We start from the raw sequence: 21,868 nt of genomic DNA on the forward strand, positions 1-21,868 counted from the left end.
GTGTCGTTTTTACGCCGTTCTTTCATATACTTTTATTTATCAGATTTTTAGAAGTCGTTTTTGTAATAAAATCGTTGTGTTCAAACTGCTATAATTATTTTTATTAGTTATTTTTATTAGTGAGTAAATATGTACTATCAAATAAGTTCTATGCAATCATGACTCGAAACCCAGACATTCTGTTTATGGCAGAGTATATTAAGAATGTGCTTTATTTTGCAACAGTGAGACAAGGAAAAGCACTCAAAAGCACTTCGGATACGCATTATTTTTCTATTGACGACGAATTAGTATACGAAAATTATTATTCTGATTTCGGACCGCTAAATCTCGGTTGTGTATTTAGATACTGCTTAATATTAAATGATAAATTAAAGCAATACCTCAATAAACAAACTATTGTACATTATACATCAATAGATCCCAAAAAGAAAGCAAACGCAGCATTTGTTTTGGGATGTTACGGTGTTTTGTATTTGAGTTTATCACCAAGAGATGCCCTCAAGCCTCTTCTGGTTCACGGCCAAAGCTACAGGTAACTAAGACAAATTTTTTTTTTGAACAATTATGTAATCATCAACATTTACAAACCTTGTAATAAGTTTACTTTTCAATTGCGCTAGTGTATCTTACACTACCATATACTTAGTACAATCATGTGGTATGGTGCTAAAGGAAATTTATTTTATTTCAACATTAAATGTCAAAATATATTATTCCAAAAATTCATGTTGTATCAATGCCTTTAAGAAAAATAAAACTAAATGAAACTAAAAAATGAAAATTTTCTGATCCAAATTTTTCTTTTTTATCTTTATTGTGTTTATTTTCTCAGGCCATTTCAAGACGCCACACAGGGTGATTCAATGTATACTATTAATCTGATTGATTGCTTACAAGCTATTAAAAAGGCTCACGATTTGGGTTTTTTTAATTTTCAAGATTTTAATTATGAAGAATATGACAGACTGAATAAAATACAAGGAGGTGACTTAAATTGGATTGTACCGGGTGAATAAATTCATAAGTCAATTTTATCCTTATTGTTTAAGACGTGAAAACTTCGATAAACATAATAAAATGAAATTAATCTATTTATAGGCAAGTTTTTGGCTTTCATTGGTCCAGTAGACTACAGTGTGTCATTGTATCACCCGCCAGAGATGTACTTAGATTATTTTAAGGAAAATCATGTAAAAATTGTCATAAGGCTGAATAAGAGGTTGTATGATGGAAATACGTAAGTATTTGCAGTGATTTATATAAAAGATAATAGTAACGCTCCGCTTTTTTTAAATTAGTAGACTATAATCAGTTCTGAATGTCATTTTCTATACAGGTAAACATATTTTCAAGTAACAGAGCCAAACAAATATTTTACTTATGTATTGATATGATATGATATATTGTTGTACTTGCTTAAATTACAGGTTCAGTAACGTCGGCATCACACACTATGACTTATTTTTCCCGGATGGTTCCGTTCCTCCACGACATATTCTCTTCAAATTTATGCAAATCAGTGAAGACGCCGAAGGTGCTATAGCTGTCCATTGCAAGGTTATATAAATTATAATACCTTGTATGATACAAGCACGAGGCAAGGCGATCTCCAGTTACTTTTCTTGCATAATTTTGGCTTAATTCTTCTATGTGTAGGTTTAAAAAGTTATCTATCGAAAGTATTGCATTCTATAAGTATACCATAAGTACTTATAACTTAAACAATTTAAAATCTAAAAACGAATGCTTTGACCTAACATTACATTACATATAAAATATCTAGAGATTAGATATTTCCACTTGACACGATCCCTGAATATTATTTTCGTCTGATCCACATTTGTTTTTATTGAAAATTATGTACTTAGTACCTATAGCTTTTTTATGTCCAAGATGTTATATTCATCAATATGGACTTCACTTATGACGCAGTTGTTCAGGCAGGTTTAGGGCGCACTGGTTCATTAATAGGGTGTTACCTCATCAAACACTATCGAATGTCTTCGCATGAAGCAATAGGATGGATGAGAATTTGCCGACCAGGATCTGTAATTGGGCACCAGCAGGTAATTCAAAGTTGGTATTACCGGAATGCTGATTCAATATTTTTGTATGTATTCCTATTACAGCGCAGTTATATGTTGTTAGCTTTTAAATATTGTAAATATCACTTTTAATTCGATAACTATGGTATAATTTTTATTTCTTTATCTATATTTATACGATCGAATACAATTTTTTCTATTTTTAGGAATGGCTGGAGAGTCTGGAACCATGGCTATTAAAGCAAGGAAATATTTATAGGTAATATTAGTTGAACTTTTATAAATTTGGTTAAGTGCCTAGGTATTCAATTAACAATTTTAATATTAATATTAATATGTATGTAAGTAAAATAAAAGGTAACTTTAGTATCTTCGATTAAAATCAATAAAGTTTGTAGGAAACGGTTATTTCAAGATTCTGAAAAATTACCTTATCATGAATTCGGGATATATTCCATAGCTGAGAAAGCTATCAAACAGGGTCCAACGATTTTACATAAATGCCCATCGCCTCCTCCACCAATACAAAGACAAACACGAGCTGATGTCAGAATTTTAGAGAGACCACATGCTTCAAAAGTAAAAGATGGTAAATATTGAATTCAACATTTAATTTAAGTATCTACATTCAAACAGTGTTATGTATTTTCGATGTGACAATTTTTAGTTATATATAATATAAAGTTATCGTTTTATTTAATGTTTGAATTTAATTGGTAAAACATACACATTTAAACCTAATTGATCGATATAAAGTAACACTGTTTGTGTTATTATTTATTTTACAATTATGAACCATTTAAATGTATCGCCAATGTCCAAATTCAAAGCAATGCAAACCAGTGTTATTTTAAATCGATGAAATAATAATGAATGTTATTTTTGCATTGTCTTTAAATTATTTAAAAATTCCTTGTATAGAGAAACCGGAGGATGATGACGAAATATTTATAACGTCGTGTGATTTAACAGAAACACCCAAAATGTCTTTGGCTCAACTTGGCAAGGGATGCATTATTAAAAGACCATTGAGCGAAGAATTACTAGAAAATGATAGATATGGATCTTCAGAATTAAAAATACCGTTATGGAAAAAATGCCTTCTTTGTATGCCTTGCTTTGACTTTTATAATGATTTTGTATGGGCATTGGCGGTGCCTTGTGCGAAACTTAGTAATTCAAATCCTAGTAGTATCTGCATCTTGTTGGATAGGGTACGTATGTATTTCTTAAAAAAATAATAATAATGCATTTAAACAAAAATTATCATTAATGTCGAGTTTGGAGAACATTATGAAGAATGAGAAAAATATGATTTCAGCTTTTCATAAGACGACCGAGAGGGAATCTACCGACTGGCGCATGAGAACACTAAAAGTAGCGTCAAAACCTAGTCACAGAGGGTACAAGTATAATTTTAGTATTAAAAAAAACTATTATTTATGCAACAGTCTCTTTAAAAATGTTTATTTTGTAACACAGAGATCAATTTGAAACGAATATCGAGTCAAAGCGAAGTAGTGGCGCAGGAGAACCAAGAGTACCATCACGAGCTAGGTCTCAAAGGAATAATATTAAAATGAATGTGAGGTATTTTTTGCAAATATTCTTTCCTATACCTATTGAATATATTTAAAACAGATATTTTTATGTATAGGATTCTAGAGGAAACTTTCGAAGTTCTAGCCCGTGTCCTATATCTACTTTTTGCACTACTCAAGGACCAGTTGTAAAGACAATCAACGACGCGAAGGCAAGTATAATATTTTTTATAGCAGAAAGCAAGTGCACATTATATCTAGGAAAAACTAGTAATATATCAATTACATTGTATTGGCAGAATTTTTTGATGCGTAGTAGCGCATACAACGAACAACGATCAAGAAATTTGAATTCATCAATGACAATCACACCGCAGTACGGGCGTCACGCAGCTTACTCAAATGAGAGAGAAGTTTGCCCTCCTAATACAGCGCGTATTACTCCTTCATCATACAGCACTGGTTATTATTTTGAATATATTCTGATGGACGTAGATTGGGCAGTTAGAAATCGGTTAATAAATGGTTTGGTACATTAACATTTTTCAAGACCTATTATTAAAATTTTAACTGTACCACAAGCAAAAGCGGACTATGCGGCCAGCATTTCCGTTCTTATCTATTTTTAATGTTTGTCTATTAATATCAAATGAGCTACGATATTATGTAGATGTAATTATTTAAATTTATAGTTAGTTTATTTTTATTCTGCTTTTTGATATTACCTTAAATAAATATTGAATATATAATATTTGGTATTTTAAAATTACGATTCTAGTAAATAGATCATCGACTCAACCTCACTATCGACGTCGACTTGGCCGAAGCCCGAGCCCATCTCCAATTCGTAATGAACAAACACGTGCTACAAATACGCCAATTTCCCCAATCGAAAGGACCGTTGTGAGAGATGCTTCAAAGACTGCATTACAAGAAGCACTCTCAAGATTAAAATGTAAGTAAAAATAGCAAAATCACTTACTCGTTGAAAATAATTTATAGCCCTTTTCTCATTGACTGTATATTCAGTGTGACTACGAGTACTTAGTACATACCTGAATTCGAAACCATTTGAAAAAAAAAACTTAAAATTCGAAAATGTCACTTTCATTGCTGTCATGCATGAAATCATTATTGTCTTCATTTGTCAAGTGAAAGATAACCTATTATTCAGCGAATTTTGCGTTTCTTCTAACTTTTAAATAATTAGGGACAGGTGACGATGGTAGTATTTTAAAACTGTAGTTTTATATACAACGTCTTGTACTAACGCCACTTGAGATGGGTGCTTTAGTGTCAAAAGCGTTAAGACCAATTAAATCATTCAACATAGAGAACCGTGCCCATCGGGTCATTTCCAAAGAAAAACCAGTGCCTGCGCCACTGTACCCTGATAGCCTTGAAGACTTAAAAAGAGCTATAGAGTCGGACCCTGATTTGGACACCAAACTCGACAAGAAGGATCCAGATTTAGATATTAGGCTGCGTGATGTTTATGTAACCTCTCACGGGCAGCCCGAGGATGATATTACGCGGGAAAAACAAACTCAAAACCCGGACAGGCCCCTGCCGCAAGACCGGAGAATGCCTCAAGTTTATGAGTATGGTTTTAAAGAGCCAGAAAGAGTAAAATATGGACATGTTACCTTAAAAGATACCCTAAATTTTATATCTGCTCATCAAAGTAATCCGGAAGAAGTGACAGTGGCTAAAATTTCTCTAGAATATAAATTAAAGGAAGAAGATGTTGAAAGCATATTAAAATATTTTAAATCTTATGAGGTTTACATACCGCAGACAAAGAAAACCCCTGCTGTTTTTGCTGGACCAAGCACTACACATAGACAACTGCAAGAAAGTAACAAATTAAATGCAATAGAGAGTAAAGAAAGCAGTGCAAATGAATTAGATAAAGAAAAAGCTGCAAAGTCCGCCACTTGAAATTGTAGTGTAATTGAAATTGTAAAAATTTATACATAGTTTGTGAACAAATGTTAGTGAAAGTTTTTAGGTAGTCAATTCAAATAAATTCAAAATAACTTACCTATATTTGTCAAAAATCATTTTATGGTTTTAAAAATTTTGGTGGAATTTGTCATGTGTGGGTCAATATTTAATTTGGTTAGAAATATAATTGTATTATGAACATTATTTTAATTATACATTATCAGTAATTTATAGATATAGATACTGTTATAAATTAGGCTTTTATAAAATACGTTCATTAACGGCATCACCTCATGCATGTGACTTCATACTTTTAGAAAGTATGTGAAATTTAACTTTCTGTAACTAGTAGTTTCAGAGTCTTCTAATATTAATGGTGAAAATATATCTTGTTTTGTATACGCTATTTAAAACTGCAGTTAATTAAAATGTACAAAAGCCACAGCTAAATTCTACAGAGATTTTATTTTTATTTGACAACCAGAAGACTTTAAAATCAATAGTGATGTACACACATATATATGTATAAGGTAATGTTTAATTAACATTATTTTCATCGAACAAAGAATGGTCACAGTCGGTATTTAGTTGTAGCAATAAAATATGTATTGTTTTTGTTGAACTCTGTTTTTTATTTACATACATACATACATATGATCACGTCTATATCCCTAGCGGGGTAGACAGAGCCACCAGTCTCGAAAAGACTGATAGGCCACGCTCAGCTGTTTGGCTTTGTGATAGAATTGAGTTTTTTATTTATTCCCACTTATTCCACACATTATCATACAAGGTACAACATCTAAACAAAAACTGCGCATTGTTTTCATGACATTAATTTAAAACACGTCCTTATATCACAAGGAAGACTTGTCTCAATGTCAAAACTCAGTCCAATTCAGGTGTTTTTAAAGAATAATAGTTAATAAATCTAATTGGAAATAAACAAATATACATATAATGACGGCTATATCCATTGCGGTAGACAGAGCTTACCTATCATCAAGCCAAATAGGTGAATGTGGCCTTTCAGTCTTTTGGACTGACTAAAACCCTGTCTACCCCGCAAGGGATATAGACGTGATTATATGTGTTTATTTGTTTGAATTTTCCCACCAGTGACGACATGGCGGGACGGGTCCGTCGGCGCCGCGTCTCTAGGCGCCCGGCGGGACGCTCCGTCTCCGAAACGGGCTCCCAGCGTGCGCTCCGATGAACGTCCGCTGGCTACACAGGGCGACATGCTCAACAGTATCAAGGTGAATAAAACAGCGATTTCTTATCTGAAACTCCAGTATCTACTTAGTACTGCATGCATATTTATAGTCTACCAGAGGCCGCCCGCGACTACGTCCGCTTGGAATCAATCCCGCGCGGACTTCGGCATAAAAAGTAGCCTGTGTTATTTTGGGTCTTCAGCTACCTATATATTAAATTTCTTCGTAATAGTTTCAGTAGTATATGTGTGAAAAAGTAACAAACATCCATACATATACTTACAATACCTTCGCATTTATAATATTAGGATTTCTTTAGGTACGAACTGAAATAATGGTAAATAATTTTAATGGGTAGGTACGTCTTTTTATTGCATAATACATTTATAATTTAATTTATAGGTTTAAAAAAAATTATAACGAATATTGTTTTGAATAAATTTTGATATATTAATCATAGTGTATTTTACAAATGTAGGTATTTTTTAACAAGATATACCTATCAAGATTACCTTTATTTCAGTAGGTAGGTGCCTATAGAAATGGACTATACGCATACGTCACATCACATCTGTCTCTACAGGGGTAGTCGGAAACTATGGGTTTCCATTTAAAACGACCTTTACAGATATCTGTTGCTGTCGTCACATTCATAATTTGTGGACCACTTTGTGGACTGTAATATTTCATTCCATTGACCGACTTGTGCGATCTATCCGAGAAGAAGAAGAGCTAGAACACTGTATTTTTAATAGAGATAACTAATAATAAATTGCTATGCCTTCCGTTTAGTTCCAAAGGAGACTAAGGGAGTCGTTCCACGGTGAAAATCGGATTCCACTCATACAGGATAAAATCAGGTACGGGGTAGACAGAGCCAGATAGGATATACATAATTGCATTGATATAAATTTGTAGCATTTTTGCAGTTGTAAGATTTTTATCTAACAACTGCATAAAATCTAAAAATCAGTTGTTAGATTTTGTTTTTTAACTTTAATTTACAAAAGTAACAAAACAAAAAACATTAAAAAACAAAGATCCCACCAAAAAAGCCTTTTCACAAAGATTTATTACCCGGTATTATGATTTTATTCGAAATAGGTGAATACTTAGTAACCTTTTTTTACTTGTTTGTAGCGCAACAGCAAAGGAGAAAAATGTTAAAAAGGTTAACTCAAAAAGCAGTACTGTGACGAGGGCGACCGAGCACAGGTAAAGCATCACTTCTTGACAGACCAAAACTGCCGTAAATTTATTTAATCTCCTCAGGGTTTATTGACTTAATTCTCTTTGAATGTTAACATAATGACACCACTAGTGTCAAATGTGTTGACAAAAGTAATGTGTCGCGGCATCATCCATTTGGAGTTAGTCGCGGATACGTCTTCACCTCTGGGGAGGAAGCTTGGTGATTGACTACGGATGCTCAATTGACTTGTTAGGTTTTTACACCAAGCAACACCCGTCTGAGCTTCGCAACGTTTCTCCACACGCTCTACAATTGTTACCCGTTTTTGCTTTTTGTGCAATAGTGTTTAAAAAATATTATATAACGTATTTTGTCAGCTCACCTAAGATGATGAGCAGTACTTCCCGAAGCCTGTCTCGCCCCATCTCTCCTAAAGGAAGACGAAGCGCCTCACCATCGCATTAACACAAGTTGGGAATCTGGGAAATTTTTTGTGCTTTTGTGTGGGAGAATAATAAAAAATGTTTGAGTAAAATAAAAGTTTTATTTACATAATATTCACATTTATAACATTTAGGATTGCACTTATCATTGATTATACACTGATATTGTTTTAATAACACATACTGACATTTTGCATCATTAATTGAATTTCTTGTTTATAGCATTAGTTAACTCTCCAAGATATAACAATGTACCTAGAGTACAAGTTTCTTTACACTTTCTAATGAAGAATTTACTTCAAAACATAGTATTGACAGGAGAACACATAAGATAGGTACATTCACATTTCATTTTAACAAGAGTTTTTTTTAAGTTTTAATAGCCATGTAGGTATATACATGGCTGTTTCATTTTGAAACTTCATAATATTAGTCCCAAATGTCATATTTTACTGTCAATTCACTCTATAGTCTATGGTAGCCCAGGGTCCGGGGCCGGCGGCGCCATGCAATTCCCATCCGGGTACCGTTTCTGGAAGGCCGCTATTAGTTCAGGATCCACTAGACGGACACCATCCACCTGATTTCCCAGGGTTATCCTGAAATAAAAATATAACAAATGTTTCACTCCTTCATTTCACCGAGATAGAATTTTGTTTCAAGATTATGAGTTTAATGTACTTGTTATAAGGTTGTAATTAAATTGAGTTTTCATTCCGTATGTTTTGTCGGTAGATTGCACAATTCTGTGTCGTCGAATTTTGCCGATACGACTAATAAAGTGGAAGTACAGTATGTGTATAAAGAGGTTACATTAAGCGCTTATTGATGAACTAGCTGTGCCCGCGACTTCGTCCGCGTGGAATAGTTGTTTTGGGCATCATTGAAGCCCTCAAGGATGAATAATTTTTCCCGTTTTTTTCACATATTTCATTATTTCTTTGCTCCTTATAGTTGCAGCGTGATGTTATATAGCCTAAAGCCTTCCTCGATAAATGGTCTATTTAACGTAAAAAGAATCAAGATTAGCGCGTTCAAACAAACAAACTCTTCAGCTTTATAATATAAAACCTTGGTCTTACCAATTCGGCTGCACGTTGTGCGGTCGGCCGAACAATTCTATTTTCCTCGTGCCAGGACTCAGTCTTTCTGTAAGTGAAAATATTACATAATCATTATCACTTACTGATCAAATCCCTTATATAATTATATTATTATTTTAATAAATTTTTAAAGCTTGTGCCGTATGGTTCCTTTCACCTTAGAAAAGAACCAGTCCATCTCTTTCCTATAGAAAGGCAATAGGCATCTTGTGCAGCTTTTACCATCCAAAAGTCGTTAGGTTCTCCTGCATATACTGTGGAGGTCAAACAAGAGTCGGTTCGTGTAAGACCCTGACTTAACCATTCGGCATTGGGTGAGTCAGGGATTTACACGAAGCGACACGACCAAAGACGCGCCCCGGGCTTCTCTCCAGTAAAATATTAACTAACGCCAGAAAGAACCCTTTCAGAGATCGTGGCAAGTGGAAAGAGGTAGTCTCTGCCTACCCCTCCGGGAATGAGGCGTGATTTTATGTATGTTTGTATGTAAGAAGCCTTTTCCCTTAGTCGCCTGTCAAGACAAGAGATAGACTGGTCTTAGTCTAAAGATCCATAAAAAAAACTTACCAATTATGCCGTATATCTCGTCAGGCTTATGCGAGGTGGCGCGCACTTCAGCCACGATGACGTCACAGTCCAGACCCCGGTTCAAGTTCTCCGGGTTGCCTTTCATCCCCACCTAAAAATATACATACATATGGTCACGTCTATATCCCTTGCGGGGTAGACAGAGCCAACAGTCTCGAATAGACTGAATGGCCACGTTCAGCTATTTGGCTCAATGATAGAATTGAGATTCAAATAGTGACAGGTTGCTAGCCCATCGCTTAAAAAAGAATCCCAAGTTTATTAGACTATCCCTAAAAATATCGTATTTGATATTAATAAAATTTGTCGTATGAAGCAGTGAGAACAATATTTTAACTCGTACATCAAGCACACATACATGGTGCTAAAATGACTGCCGAAAAGGTGGAAAGTATTATTATATAATTAATAATTGAGACTTAGGTCTGGTTCTGACCAGTATGGTATTCTTACCTTTCTCTGGAAAGGTAAGAATACCATACCAAGAACCAATGCGCTGATGTCCTGACTAGAGGTTGGCGTTTAAAGGAAAAGCTTAAAGCATAATACTATTATTTAAGTACAAAACAAGATTAATTAATATAAGCTACTATCGTTTACAACTAACGCTTAAATTACACTTGGGCAATTATATTTGATGGACTGAAAAATCAGACCAGTCCAAAGATTGTATCGACTCTGACCCTTAGCAAACCAGGTACCAAAGAAAAAGGTATTTAAAGGTACGCTTTAAAAAAATCGAATTAAAAATCTATGATGTCGTAAAAATAACAAATTAAAATTATCAGTAATTTAAAGTTTGCTTTGCTAGCAACCTTTTTCAACGAAAACAATAAAAGAAATTATAGCTAAGGTAATAATAAAAACTAAAGATAATGTTTGTTACTTTAAGTCGTTACTAATAATTTGCGTTGCCCATCGGCACTATCGATCGGATAGTTGTATAAATTAACTAATTGAATAACTAGATGTGGTTAGTTGACGTGCTTAGAATGAGCGAATCTCTCAACCGCGTTGCGCAAAGTAAAACAACAGATGAGCGCCACCTCTTGGTATCATTTAGTACTAACCAAGCAATGCTCTTTGCCGTGGTTGAGCCAATGGCCGGTGCGACCCGTCCTGATGATCCTTTGCAGTTGGTTGGTTTTGACCCAGATCAACTCGTCCACTCGCTCGTAGCCCCACAACTTGAGGCATTCCCGACCTAGTTCCATTGCTCTGTTGGAAGAAAAAAAACATGGGTACTTATTAAATACATATGTGGCGACATCTCTACGCCACTCGTCACAACATCAAATCACACAACAACTGTCAATCATCGCGAAGAAATTAACGCGCTCAGCTCAACATACATACATAAAATCACGGGAATGTGATTCAATACCGCTCAAAATGTGAGCCTGTTTTAATTATTAACGCCCCTTAATTTTCCCTGTTACCTCTTGAGACATATTTTTCTTGTTTGGCAAATATTTGTTCAACCATAATCCAAATTGGTTTCTTCATTTGCCTATTTCTGAATCGTTCTATGCAATCAACTGTTCTCTCAAACTGAGAGATATCTTTGTAGTCTTAAGCAAACTATTCAACCAAGAAAAAGCCGAGCATCATAGGTCCATTCAAGAACGTGTTTAAGGAGACATAAGTATAGTCACGTGACCTCAAAATCAGGTACAAGTACGGTTACCGTGACCTCGTTACCTGCCCGTCACCCAGAGGAAGATGAGACCGCTATCTTGAAGCTGCGGCACTCCAAGACACCGCATCTCGTCGTCCGACATCGTTCCGTACGGCAGCTCCATGTGAATATCCCAGGGCGGGTCCGCCATTATTACTGCGAACTTGCCTGTGAAACAAAAACTAGTGTTTTCTAAATTGACTTGACACCGTACCATGCCGTGTGGTTCCCGGCACCAATACAAAAAATAATGGGACCACTCCATCTCTTTCCCATGGATGTCGTAAAATGTGACTAAGGGATAAGCTTGGGATTCTTTTTTAGGCGATGGGCTAGCAACCTGTCACTATTTGAATCTCAATTCTATCATTAAGCCAAATAGCTGAACGTGGCCATTCAGTCTTTTCAAGACTGTATGCTCTGTCTACCCGGCAAGGGATATAGACGTGACCACATGTATGTATGACTTGATACCTCACAGGTGTAGATAGCTGACATCAAAAGCAACAACCCTTTTTCTACGACTTTTGGTAAAACTCAAAACATTACTTAATGTATAGCGGGATATGAATATGATTTTTCATGCAAATATCATCATCTTCCTCCTGGCGTTAGACCAGGTTACATCCCCACCTCTCTGAAGAGGAGAACCGGATGCACCATTGACCATGATTCTGGATTCGGTAATTCAGGTTTTTACACGAAATCAGGTATGTATTGGATCGTGGTTGAACATCCAGTTGCTTGAATGTGCAGGGTTTTTCATGCAAATATAAACATACCTAAAAATGTCATGTCCAAATATCGCAAATCGCACTGTATCCATTGCGGCGGGGTCAGTGTCAGCACGCCGTCCGCAGGCTTCGAAACTGTGGTTGCGCCTGAAATTAAATATTTCATTTTTAACCCCCGGACGAATATAATAACGGCACTCCGTTATTATCTTCGTCCGGAGGTTAAAAATGATAATTATATATCACTATATAAGTTTAACTTGGGCAACGTAGCTATCGAAAGAAAGAATCGATTTTGATGTTTTTTTTTTAAAGACGTATTAGCCGAAAATGTTCTACGCTATGTTTGAAAGAAATCGGTTTAAGATGGCCGCCGCCACAAAATGGCGGATTACATATTTTGTCAAGATTCCTTTAATGTGGGTATCAAAAAAACGTGTTGGAGTGAAGTAGATCAACGATCCCAACCTTCGATGAACTATGATACACACCACACATATATACACCATTCAAAAATGGATCTTAATGTAATGCAATAAAAGAAGGTCACGGTGAATGAGTAAAGTTTAAATTTAAAATATTCGTGGTGTATTAAGATCACATTTATTTACATGAACATAAGATCCATTTTCCAACGGACGGACGAATTTGTTTGTTTTGGACACTTTTTCAACCAATTTATGAGTTAACAGAACCTACGTCGATGGTCGATTCAAATGATCTAAACAAATTTCAATAAAAAAAATAAAATAATTTTATACGTTTGCACCTACTCAAACATCTCTTTGACTTTTAATATTAAACTAGCGACCTGCCCCGGCTTCGCACGGGTTGCATTTATACATATAAACCTTACTTTGTATAAAAAATAAACCGCATAAAAATCTGTTGTGTAGTTATAAAGATCTAAGCATACATACATAGGAACAGACGCGTTAAACGACTTTGGTTTAAACTATATAGAGAAAAGAAAATTAGTTAAACATCATAACATAATACATACCATTATTTGGACCTTTGGCTGTATTTTCTGTGAGATTTTTATTCACAGTAGCGTTAGGATCTGTGTTGTCCACTTCGTAATGCACATATCTGAAAAGAATCACAATCCATACATATAATAAAACTGTAACTGAACTTTGTCTGTACATTGAAGATATTTAAGAAAAAAATTTATAAGGGCACTTTTTAGGGTCAATAGAAGCCAAAACAATAATGTATAAGAATAAAAATTATTTAATAAATTTAACTACATAAAAGAGTAAAACAGTCTGGTTTCTTGATTATATTATTTCTCCATTTTGGAAATTTCAGTTTTTAAAAATGTTCTAATATTTAGCAGAACTTGTTAGTTAATGACTTTTTTAAAACCAATATACTGGAAACAAATAAGTCATTAGATGTTCTGGAAGTCTCAGTAAATTTGAGTCCAATTCTGTCCAAATAAGTTTTGGTTAGTGTCTCATAGATGGCGTCTAAAAACGACCCATCGCTTTTTAATTATTTATGTACCTAGTATTTTTGTTTGTGTTTAGTATTCATATCGCTTTGTCGAGATGAATATAGATACATAAATAAATATTGTATATTTTTTTTTGTTCAGTATTTCTCAATATGGGGTCTAAGAATCCATAATTTTGATTAATTTTTTTATACATATAAATAGATACAAACTTGCAACTATCCATATGGAAGCAGGTGTTGAGAAACGAGCAGTCTCCGAGCGATTCGTCCGTATGACTTTGAATAATCTTCTTGAAATGTAACTTCTTGCAGCCGCTCCGAGAATCTTCTTTGTCGCCGGTTGCCCGTGCGCATTCAGCTCGGGTGCCGTGTGGACAGAACTCCATTACTTGAGCACCTGAGACGGGAATTTAACCCTTTATTATAAAGAGCTTTAATGGAGAGATGAATGTAAATAAAGCGAAAAAAAAATTTTCAATGATCTGAGCAATTGGAAAAGTCTTTTTGCCTTCCCCACACGTAAAGAGGCCAAAATTAACTCACCCCCTAGGCATTTGATGAGGGTTTGGAATTCTTTAAAGGGTGATTTGAACAGGCAGAAAGACAAATGTAATTATGGGCTTATTATCGGCCACACTAGGCTAATACATTTTCTGAGAAAAAAAAATATGAATAAAAAGTTTGTTTATATAATTACCTCCTTGACTTTTGAATTTATCAGCGAGTGACCTTTCCTTGGCTGTGGGTTTGCTGAGTAGATCCATGATTTCCTCTCCTACCCTCTTGACGGCCTTCTCCCTGCTTGAAGGCATTGCTAATAAGGACTGTTATGAAAAATAAATTAAATTAAAAATTGCCTGACATGATCATTTTAAATTTGATTTGATCAATTATATACTAGGTGCCCAGATGAGAGCAAATTCAATCAAAATACCGACTGATTCTGACTTTATACATCATATTACAAAAATCCATTCAAAAATAGATCTAAATAAGTTGCAATACAGTACACAATCGTTAAATATTTAACTCTGCTACAGGCAGATATTTCTTCAAACTGTTTCTTCATCGGCAAATTTTGTTCTCATGTTAATATGCAATTTTTTTGATATTTTTTTTTTATATATATTGATGAATTTTATGACAGAACTCCGGAAGAAGAGTTTGTACTCTGGCTGCAAAAATTTTCCAGTCAAATTTAATGTATTATTATGTAAATATCCATAATCCATAATAAAAATAAAAAAACTACCATAATGTCTGTGCCTTTTTGCGCTTTCTTTTCAACCGTCGCCGTTTTGGTCACTTTCGCTTTTGTATTTTCTTCTGTGACAGTTTCACCTTAAATAAAACATCATATTTATTTATTTGGTCTACCAAGATAAGTTACATTGTAACATGTTATACAATTAAATACATAATATTAATTTAATTGCTTAATGTAAAAACTATGAAAGGTAAACCTCACTTGCTCAAATTTTTAGTTGAAAATATTTTCTTCAGTATTAGTAAAATTTGGGAAACATATTTAGAATGGTAAAAGTTTTACAATTAAAATAAATAAAACAATAATTATAGTATAATATACTAGATTTTGCACGATGATTCACTCCCATGGGAATTCCCAAAACAAGTAGATTTTCATTTTCAAGAAAGTCAAAATTTTCAGTTGTTACATATAATATACCTCATAATATGTAACACCTGAAAATTTTGACTTTCCTGAATTTCTATGAATAAAAAGAAATCCCTGTATTTTGTGCAAAACTTTAATAGTTTATATCGTAATACCTTTTCTTTTGCCCGTAGAAGACTGTTCCTCCATAAGAGCAGCCAGCACCGCTGCCAACCGAACTGACTCGGCACTCACCACCTCAATATCACCATCCGTTGTACTCTCTGTACGCTCACTGATCCTAGAATTTTAGGGTTTTCCGTTATGATATTATAAATACATTAAAAGTTGCTATCAAGCAGGTGTGGGACTCTGGTGGCAGAGAAGATACTTATGTTTTAATGAAGACCGAAAAGCAAAGACAAAAAAATAGAAGCTTTAGAAAAATTTCACTTTCAAAATTTACTATTATTTATAGTATTGGTCTCATGGAATAAGCAGATTTTGCTTGGAGGGAGGCACCCGCTCCTACCTCCTGACTTTAGTACTGGTTGCATCCTCACCACTCTGGAGAGGAGCCCGGAGTAAGCTCTTGACCAAGGATCCTGAATTTGGTGAGTCAGTTACAGGAAGTGATTCCCATCTGACCTTCGCAACCATTGCAGGAGAACCTTACCCGTATTGGACCTATCATGGGTAAGTACATATCCAGTTGCCTGAATGTGCAGGTTTCCTCAATACTAACGTAATAAGCTTCTGTGTAGCAAACTTCTCTAGGAGATTAGCCACAATTCCAGCATCGACATCACCCAAGCCCGGCAGTAAAGCATTGGCCGTCGCAGGCAGCTGTAACTGCATGTCTGACAGCACTTGCAGTAGACGCACTTCAAGGGATGCTATTGGGACCACCTTCGGCTTCTCTGGCACTTGCGAGGCTAAAAGGATATTTCTTTTATTTCACATTATATACATAGATAGTCTCATCTATATCCCACGCGGGTTAGAAACCATTTAGTCTTGCAAAGACTAAAAGGCCATTTTTAGCTGTTAGGTACATGATTGAATTGAGATTCAATGATTTCAGTTTATTTTTTTATAAATTATGTATTAATATTATGAATGTGAAAATTTTTAGGTCATCCTTATTATCTCTGTGTGTTTTTTATTCATTAACGCATGAACCGCTGAACTGATGACATTGAATGACACAATACACTACCCTTAACAAATGGTCACTAAACATATTATGTTTCAAGAATTCCAATTTCAATGAAATTCATTGCTCACAACCTTACCTTCATTTTTCTGGGAGACTGGACTCAACACAGCCCGGTCTTTCGATCCTGGAGAGCCTTCTCCACGCTCAGGTACCAAGTTCGCGCCCAAAATGTTCTGTCGTTCTTTCTTTCGCTTTTCAAGCTTCTCCCGCAAACTGTTCCGCTTACTCTTAACTGCTTGAATCTCTTCCCACGCGTCAGACATAGTTTTTGAATGAAAATAAATACTTGATTGAAACCGGCTTTTTCAAAAGCTGATAGTTTAGATAACTGTAAACATATTTTACAAATTAAACAACATTATAATGAAATAAGACTTTCATAAATAAATGGCCTTATTTTTATCTGAAATCTTTGTTTTGTATTTTGAATTTAAATAGAAACAAGCAACAAGCACGGAGCATTTTGTCAATTTTTGTCAGTGTCTTTTAAATTAGTTAAATTTGACAGCAACTTGACTTTGACATAATTCTTTTTAAAACTAATTTAAGTGTCTTGTGTACATACCAAAGACTAAGCATAAGCTCAAGTACATTAACTCACTAACTGATTGACTGGAAAGATCTTCGTGAGTTACAATATTTTCATTTTGTAGGTATTCTCTTATATTTTGTTTTACGCAATAAAGTTACAACAACAAAGATAACAACTTTTTTCAAAAAACCTGAAAAGCCATGTTTATTATTATATGGAGTAAAATTGGGGCAAAACTGATTTTTCCAAATTAATTTAATACTCTGTAAGGTACTACTAGTTAGTATGTACCTACATACTAGTTAATATTAATTAATAAAATTTCGAGTTGCTGGCCACTTAAAATATAATTTAGTTTTTCAAAGAAATTAATAAAGTCATACATTGTCATAATTGTTTTATTTGGCAAGTGGCCAAGTATTACTTATTTCTAAGATCAAACATTAAATACGTCTGTTTTTTGAGTACACATTTCTAGACAAACTTTTTTGACCAGTTCTGAACAAAACGGTGACAAAATATAACTTACTTAAATTTCACTGAATAGGTATCATGGTTTTTGCTCCAGAACTGAGGACTCATGCGCAAAAAGTTTGTTCATTATACAAAAAGGCTTTGCGCACTCTAGAAGCCTACTATGTAGAAAGGTAACCTTATCTGCTTTTATGTAATACCTACTAGCTTTTATTCGGGGCTTCACTCCAGTGGGAAATTCTGGAAAAAAGGCTCTGAAGGTCTATTCTATATAGTGTTAGATTTCATGAAAACCATCTACAGTAGTTTTATGAGTTTATTCGTTAAAAACAACATACATTTTCTTTTCTCTTTATTAACACTGTGGGTAAAGGTGTTTTAATTATGGAATTAAAAGCGAATGGTATTTTTAGAGGACCCGTAACCTACTCCTCCGGGGAAGAGGCGTTTAGAAAATTTTATTTTGCGTGTTATAGAAAAGTGGTGCGCTATCATCAAGTACTTCTCAGGAAACAATTTGATGATAACAGATGTGTGTGTGATCCTGTGGAACAACGCCGTTTACTTTGGAGCGGCGAGCACGAGTTGTTCTTGCAAAAACATCCTATACCAGTAGCTAAATGTATGTAACACAGCATAATAAGTATTTAGTCTGAATATCTGGCTTGGGTTGCATTAATGCTCTATACCTGCCAGCAGGCTAATGGCACGCGCGACACTGTTTTTATAAGACCCGTTTCAAAAAACGACACAGTAACGATAGTTTTTCGTTAAAATTTGCGTTGCACGTGTCATGCTACGGGGGCAGGAGGAACAAGATGATATCTTCTTTTAGTCGATGGACTGGCAACCTGTTACTATTTGAATCTCAATTACATGATTATGCTGAACGTGGCTTTTAAGTCAAGGGATAAATATAGATATTTCGTATAATATTATTATTTCAGATTGATTTTGATTGATACTTACATTTGGTACGAGAAGTACCTACTCATGGCATCATTATGACCATTAAAATATGTTCTATTGTTTTCAGTTCCAAAATCTCTTGGAATAGCTGCAGGTGTAGCACACGGCCGTGTTTCAGAGCCACCAGATTGGGTCCTAGATTACTGGCACCCTCTTGAAAAAGCTCAATATCCTGAGTATTTCGCGAGACGCGAGAAAAGAAAATGTGAATACATTGAAAAGTGGCGCAGTGGAATTGTGTATTGATTAGCTTCATTTGTTTATTGAATTTATTTTTGTGACCGACAGCGTAAAACAATAAAATTACTGGTTACAATTAAAACGTTAAACTATTATTTCTAACTGACCTGGGGTGAAACCAAAGCATTTTAGAGCAATAATAGAAACTAATTATTAACCTACAGATTTAAAAACATTACTTGAAGACATGTGCGTGTTTACCGCTACGTTTGAAGCAGACCAAGCTCGTCTGCAGGCCTTTGTTACTTTGCCAGAAAACGAGCAAAATTGGCAAATTCAAGTATATTTTCTTTGAAGGTCTACGTCAAGATGACAAATGACAACCTACTTACCTATAATAGGTTATGTTGATATGTAGGTCGATTATCGTGCGCGTATATCGCAAACGCAAAATTTTGATTTCATATAAAAAATATTTAGAAATATAGTTCAATTACAGTAATTATTACTGTCATCCTAAGGTAGTTATATTATCACTAGTAGATTATATTATCACTTTAATATCCAGAGAATCAAATAAGCATAGTGACAAAAAAGGTGTGATCAAAATGTCCAACGAAGAGGAGAACAAGAAGGCGATGTCTGACGAAGAAAGACTTGCGTTGTGTCAGAAGCTGGACCAAGAATTGGATGAATTTATTAACAGCTTGGAGAGGAAGCGGTACACGGAAGGATGGCCAGAAGATCGTTGGGAGGTATGGCTCATTCATGATTATTGTTCGATTCATAATTTAGCATGAGATGCATTGCAATATTGTTCATCAAATCGAAATGTATTCCATCAATAATCAAGTCAATGTATCAACCTCTCTTTTTCGTAAATTATTATTTGCGGTTATGATGATAATCAACAAATTTGATGCCAAAGTCAAGAAATTGTTAATAATCCAGCTAATTATTGCTCCTTTAGTACATTGTAGGGTTAATTTCACAAACACAATTACCATATCTTTATTCCTTACAGAGTATTATTTTTAGGCCGATGTAGACCAGTAGTGTAGAAGCTAATTTTATAATTGGTCAAAACAGTAGGAAATAATTTGTGAGTGTTTTACATCTGACAGAATTAAAAGCTACTTTTTTATAACAATTTTACTTAAATTTTTTTTTATTTATTTCAGGAGGAGATGAACAAACATCCATTTTTCATGAAGGACACCCCAACCACTGGTGAGCTCTCTCCTCTGGCTGAGGGCCTGGCCAATCTGAAGTATGACCCAGAGGAAAACACGCCATTGGAACTCGCTACAAACTACAAAGATGATGGGAACTTCAACTTTAAGCACAAGAATTACAGATTGGCTATTTTAGGGTAAGTTGGTAACATTTTTTTATATTTTCGTTTAAGTAAACAACCCACAATGTGATCCTGTATTTAATTGCTATAATCTTTGTCTAGCCTTAATAAAGTTAAAAACCTGACAATAAAATATTGAATTATTTTTCCTTATTATATAAAGGTTTTGTAATTTGTTTATGACCTACTTAGTAAAGTTTTTTAATTGTGTAACCTTCATTTTATGATATGTTTTTGAAGAATGAATCTGTTTACACTAAAATAATTGAAGAATATGTAGGTATATGAGTAAAAAATTTATAAAAAATAAAAACAATATAAAAAGAAGTAAGTACTTTCATAATTTATATGTTTAGGATATATACCTGAGAAATCAATTTCTTAACCTTCAGTGTTTGCATAAAACCAATCAGTTGTATCAAGAAAACTGTTTAATTTCAGATATACAGAAGGCATCAAAGTGAGATGCAATGATGCTGAAATCAATGCTTCTTTGTATAACAACAGGGCAGCAGCTCATTGGCACTTAAAAAATTACAGATCTGCACTATTTGACAGTGAGAAAGCACTATCATTCAATCCAACCTATACCAAAGCAAGAGTACGAGCTGCTAAAGCTGCTTTTGAAATAGCAAACTATGACTCTTGTTTAGAACATTGTCAAAGAATACTTGAAGAAAACAAAGATGACAAAGAGATTACTGATCTTATTAATACTGCTAAGAAGAAGAAATTGATCCAACAAAGAGATCAACGGAAGAAGGAGAAGCAAGATGCTAAAATAAATGAGCAAAGACAGCAAGTTTTAAAAGCCATTATTGAGAGGGGGATAAGAATTGTAAATTGTGAAGATGAAGATGATATTGACCTTTCAAAATTGGAACCAAGTTTGCCCGGTGCCCATGACTCAATAGTCCACATTGAAGATGGCATTTTAAAGTGGCCAGTGTTATTTTTGTATCCAGAATACCAAATGACAGATTTTGTCAAAGCATGTCCAGAAAATGTTCCATTACTAAATCAGTTAGAGCAGCTATTCCCAGCTCCATGGGATGAAAAGAATAAATACAGTGTTGATAGAGTGAATGTGTATTATGAGGGCTATGATAAAATGCCACATATAGTAAATCCTGGTGATAAGTTGGGCGATGTGTTGAAATCGAAATATTTTGAGCTCAAGGCGGGGACACCTGCATTCTTTGTCCTACCGCGTGGCAGTAGGATTGAGAGTAGGTTTTTAGAAACTTATTTGTGATTGATCAAGTGGTTTGTTTTACAGGTATTTATTTTGTTAAGTAAATGAATTTTAGATTCAATGTAATATATGTGTAATATATTGTAGACAACTTATGTTTTTTGATTTTGTTTCCTCCACTAGTTTGGAAGGTTCCTTATAACATACACATCAAGACAAATGTACAAAATGCAGGTGTATAGCACAATGCTGAATTCGTAAAGTTCCTTTTCTTATTGAAGAATTTCGGTTATTTCTCACTTTCTTTTTATTTTGGTCTAGAAACGTGTATCTTTCTTTGTTATAATGTGCGTGCAGCTTTTGGTCTCCTTG

At 34.5% G+C, this 21,868-nt stretch overlaps 5 protein-coding genes across 5 annotated transcripts; 4 read left to right on the top strand and 1 right to left on the bottom strand.

Moving 5' to 3' along the window:
- The first annotated feature begins 158 nt into the window (after positions 1–158).
- On the top strand, positions 159–8,455 carry LOC106135816 (dual specificity protein phosphatase CDC14A). The gene is made up of 16 exons (XM_060951243.1): positions 159–535; positions 836–1,011; positions 1,102–1,240; positions 1,431–1,560; positions 1,944–2,069; positions 2,255–2,307; positions 2,447–2,637; positions 3,370–3,451; positions 3,531–3,633; positions 3,706–3,801; positions 3,889–4,051; positions 4,368–4,544; positions 6,656–6,795; positions 7,546–7,613; positions 7,894–7,968; positions 8,323–8,455. Exons 1-16 carry the CDS (start codon positions 159–161, stop codon positions 8,408–8,410), a joined length of 2,184 nt encoding a protein of 727 aa, XP_060807226.1. The 3' UTR covers positions 8,411–8,455.
- LOC106135871 (protein NDUFAF4 homolog) lies at positions 4,710–6,158 on the top strand. Its single transcript, XM_013336269.2, has one exon. The coding sequence runs from the start codon at positions 4,871–4,873 to the stop codon at positions 5,528–5,530; it is 660 nt and encodes a 219-aa protein (XP_013191723.2). The 5' UTR covers positions 4,710–4,870; the 3' UTR covers positions 5,531–6,158.
- A 20-nt stretch (positions 8,456–8,475) lies between the features above and the next one.
- On the bottom strand, positions 8,476–17,273 carry LOC106135959 (N6-adenosine-methyltransferase subunit METTL3). Its single transcript, XM_013336383.2, has 13 exons — positions 16,866–17,273; positions 16,316–16,505; positions 15,747–15,871; positions 15,208–15,296; positions 14,653–14,779; positions 14,166–14,352; positions 13,495–13,583; positions 12,540–12,638; positions 11,781–11,925; positions 11,150–11,297; positions 10,059–10,170; positions 9,471–9,537; positions 8,476–8,987 (listed from the first exon to the last, which is right to left on the bottom strand). Exons 1-13 carry the CDS (start codon positions 17,050–17,052, stop codon positions 8,861–8,863), a joined length of 1,692 nt encoding a protein of 563 aa, XP_013191837.2. The 5' UTR covers positions 17,053–17,273; the 3' UTR covers positions 8,476–8,860.
- A 578-nt stretch (positions 17,274–17,851) lies between these two features.
- On the top strand, positions 17,852–19,010 carry LOC106135901 (NADH dehydrogenase [ubiquinone] 1 beta subcomplex subunit 9). The gene is made up of 3 exons (XM_013336302.2): positions 17,852–17,968; positions 18,272–18,417; positions 18,832–19,010. Exons 1-3 carry the CDS (start codon positions 17,874–17,876, stop codon positions 19,008–19,010), a joined length of 420 nt encoding a protein of 139 aa, XP_013191756.1. The 5' UTR covers positions 17,852–17,873.
- A 345-nt stretch (positions 19,011–19,355) lies between these two features.
- LOC106135889 (DNA polymerase interacting tetratricopeptide repeat-containing, protein of 47 kDa) lies at positions 19,356–21,651 on the top strand. The gene is made up of 3 exons (XM_013336290.2): positions 19,356–19,699; positions 20,126–20,316; positions 20,743–21,651. The coding sequence occupies exons 1-3, from the start codon at positions 19,553–19,555 to the stop codon at positions 21,554–21,556; spliced, it is 1,152 nt and encodes a 383-aa protein (XP_013191744.2). The 5' UTR covers positions 19,356–19,552; the 3' UTR covers positions 21,557–21,651.
- Positions 21,652–21,868: the final 217 nt, after the last annotated feature.

This window comes from Amyelois transitella, chromosome 24, assembly GCF_032362555.1.
Source record: "Amyelois transitella isolate CPQ chromosome 24, ilAmyTran1.1, whole genome shotgun sequence".
Lineage (NCBI taxonomy): Eukaryota > Metazoa > Arthropoda > Insecta > Lepidoptera > Pyralidae > Amyelois > Amyelois transitella.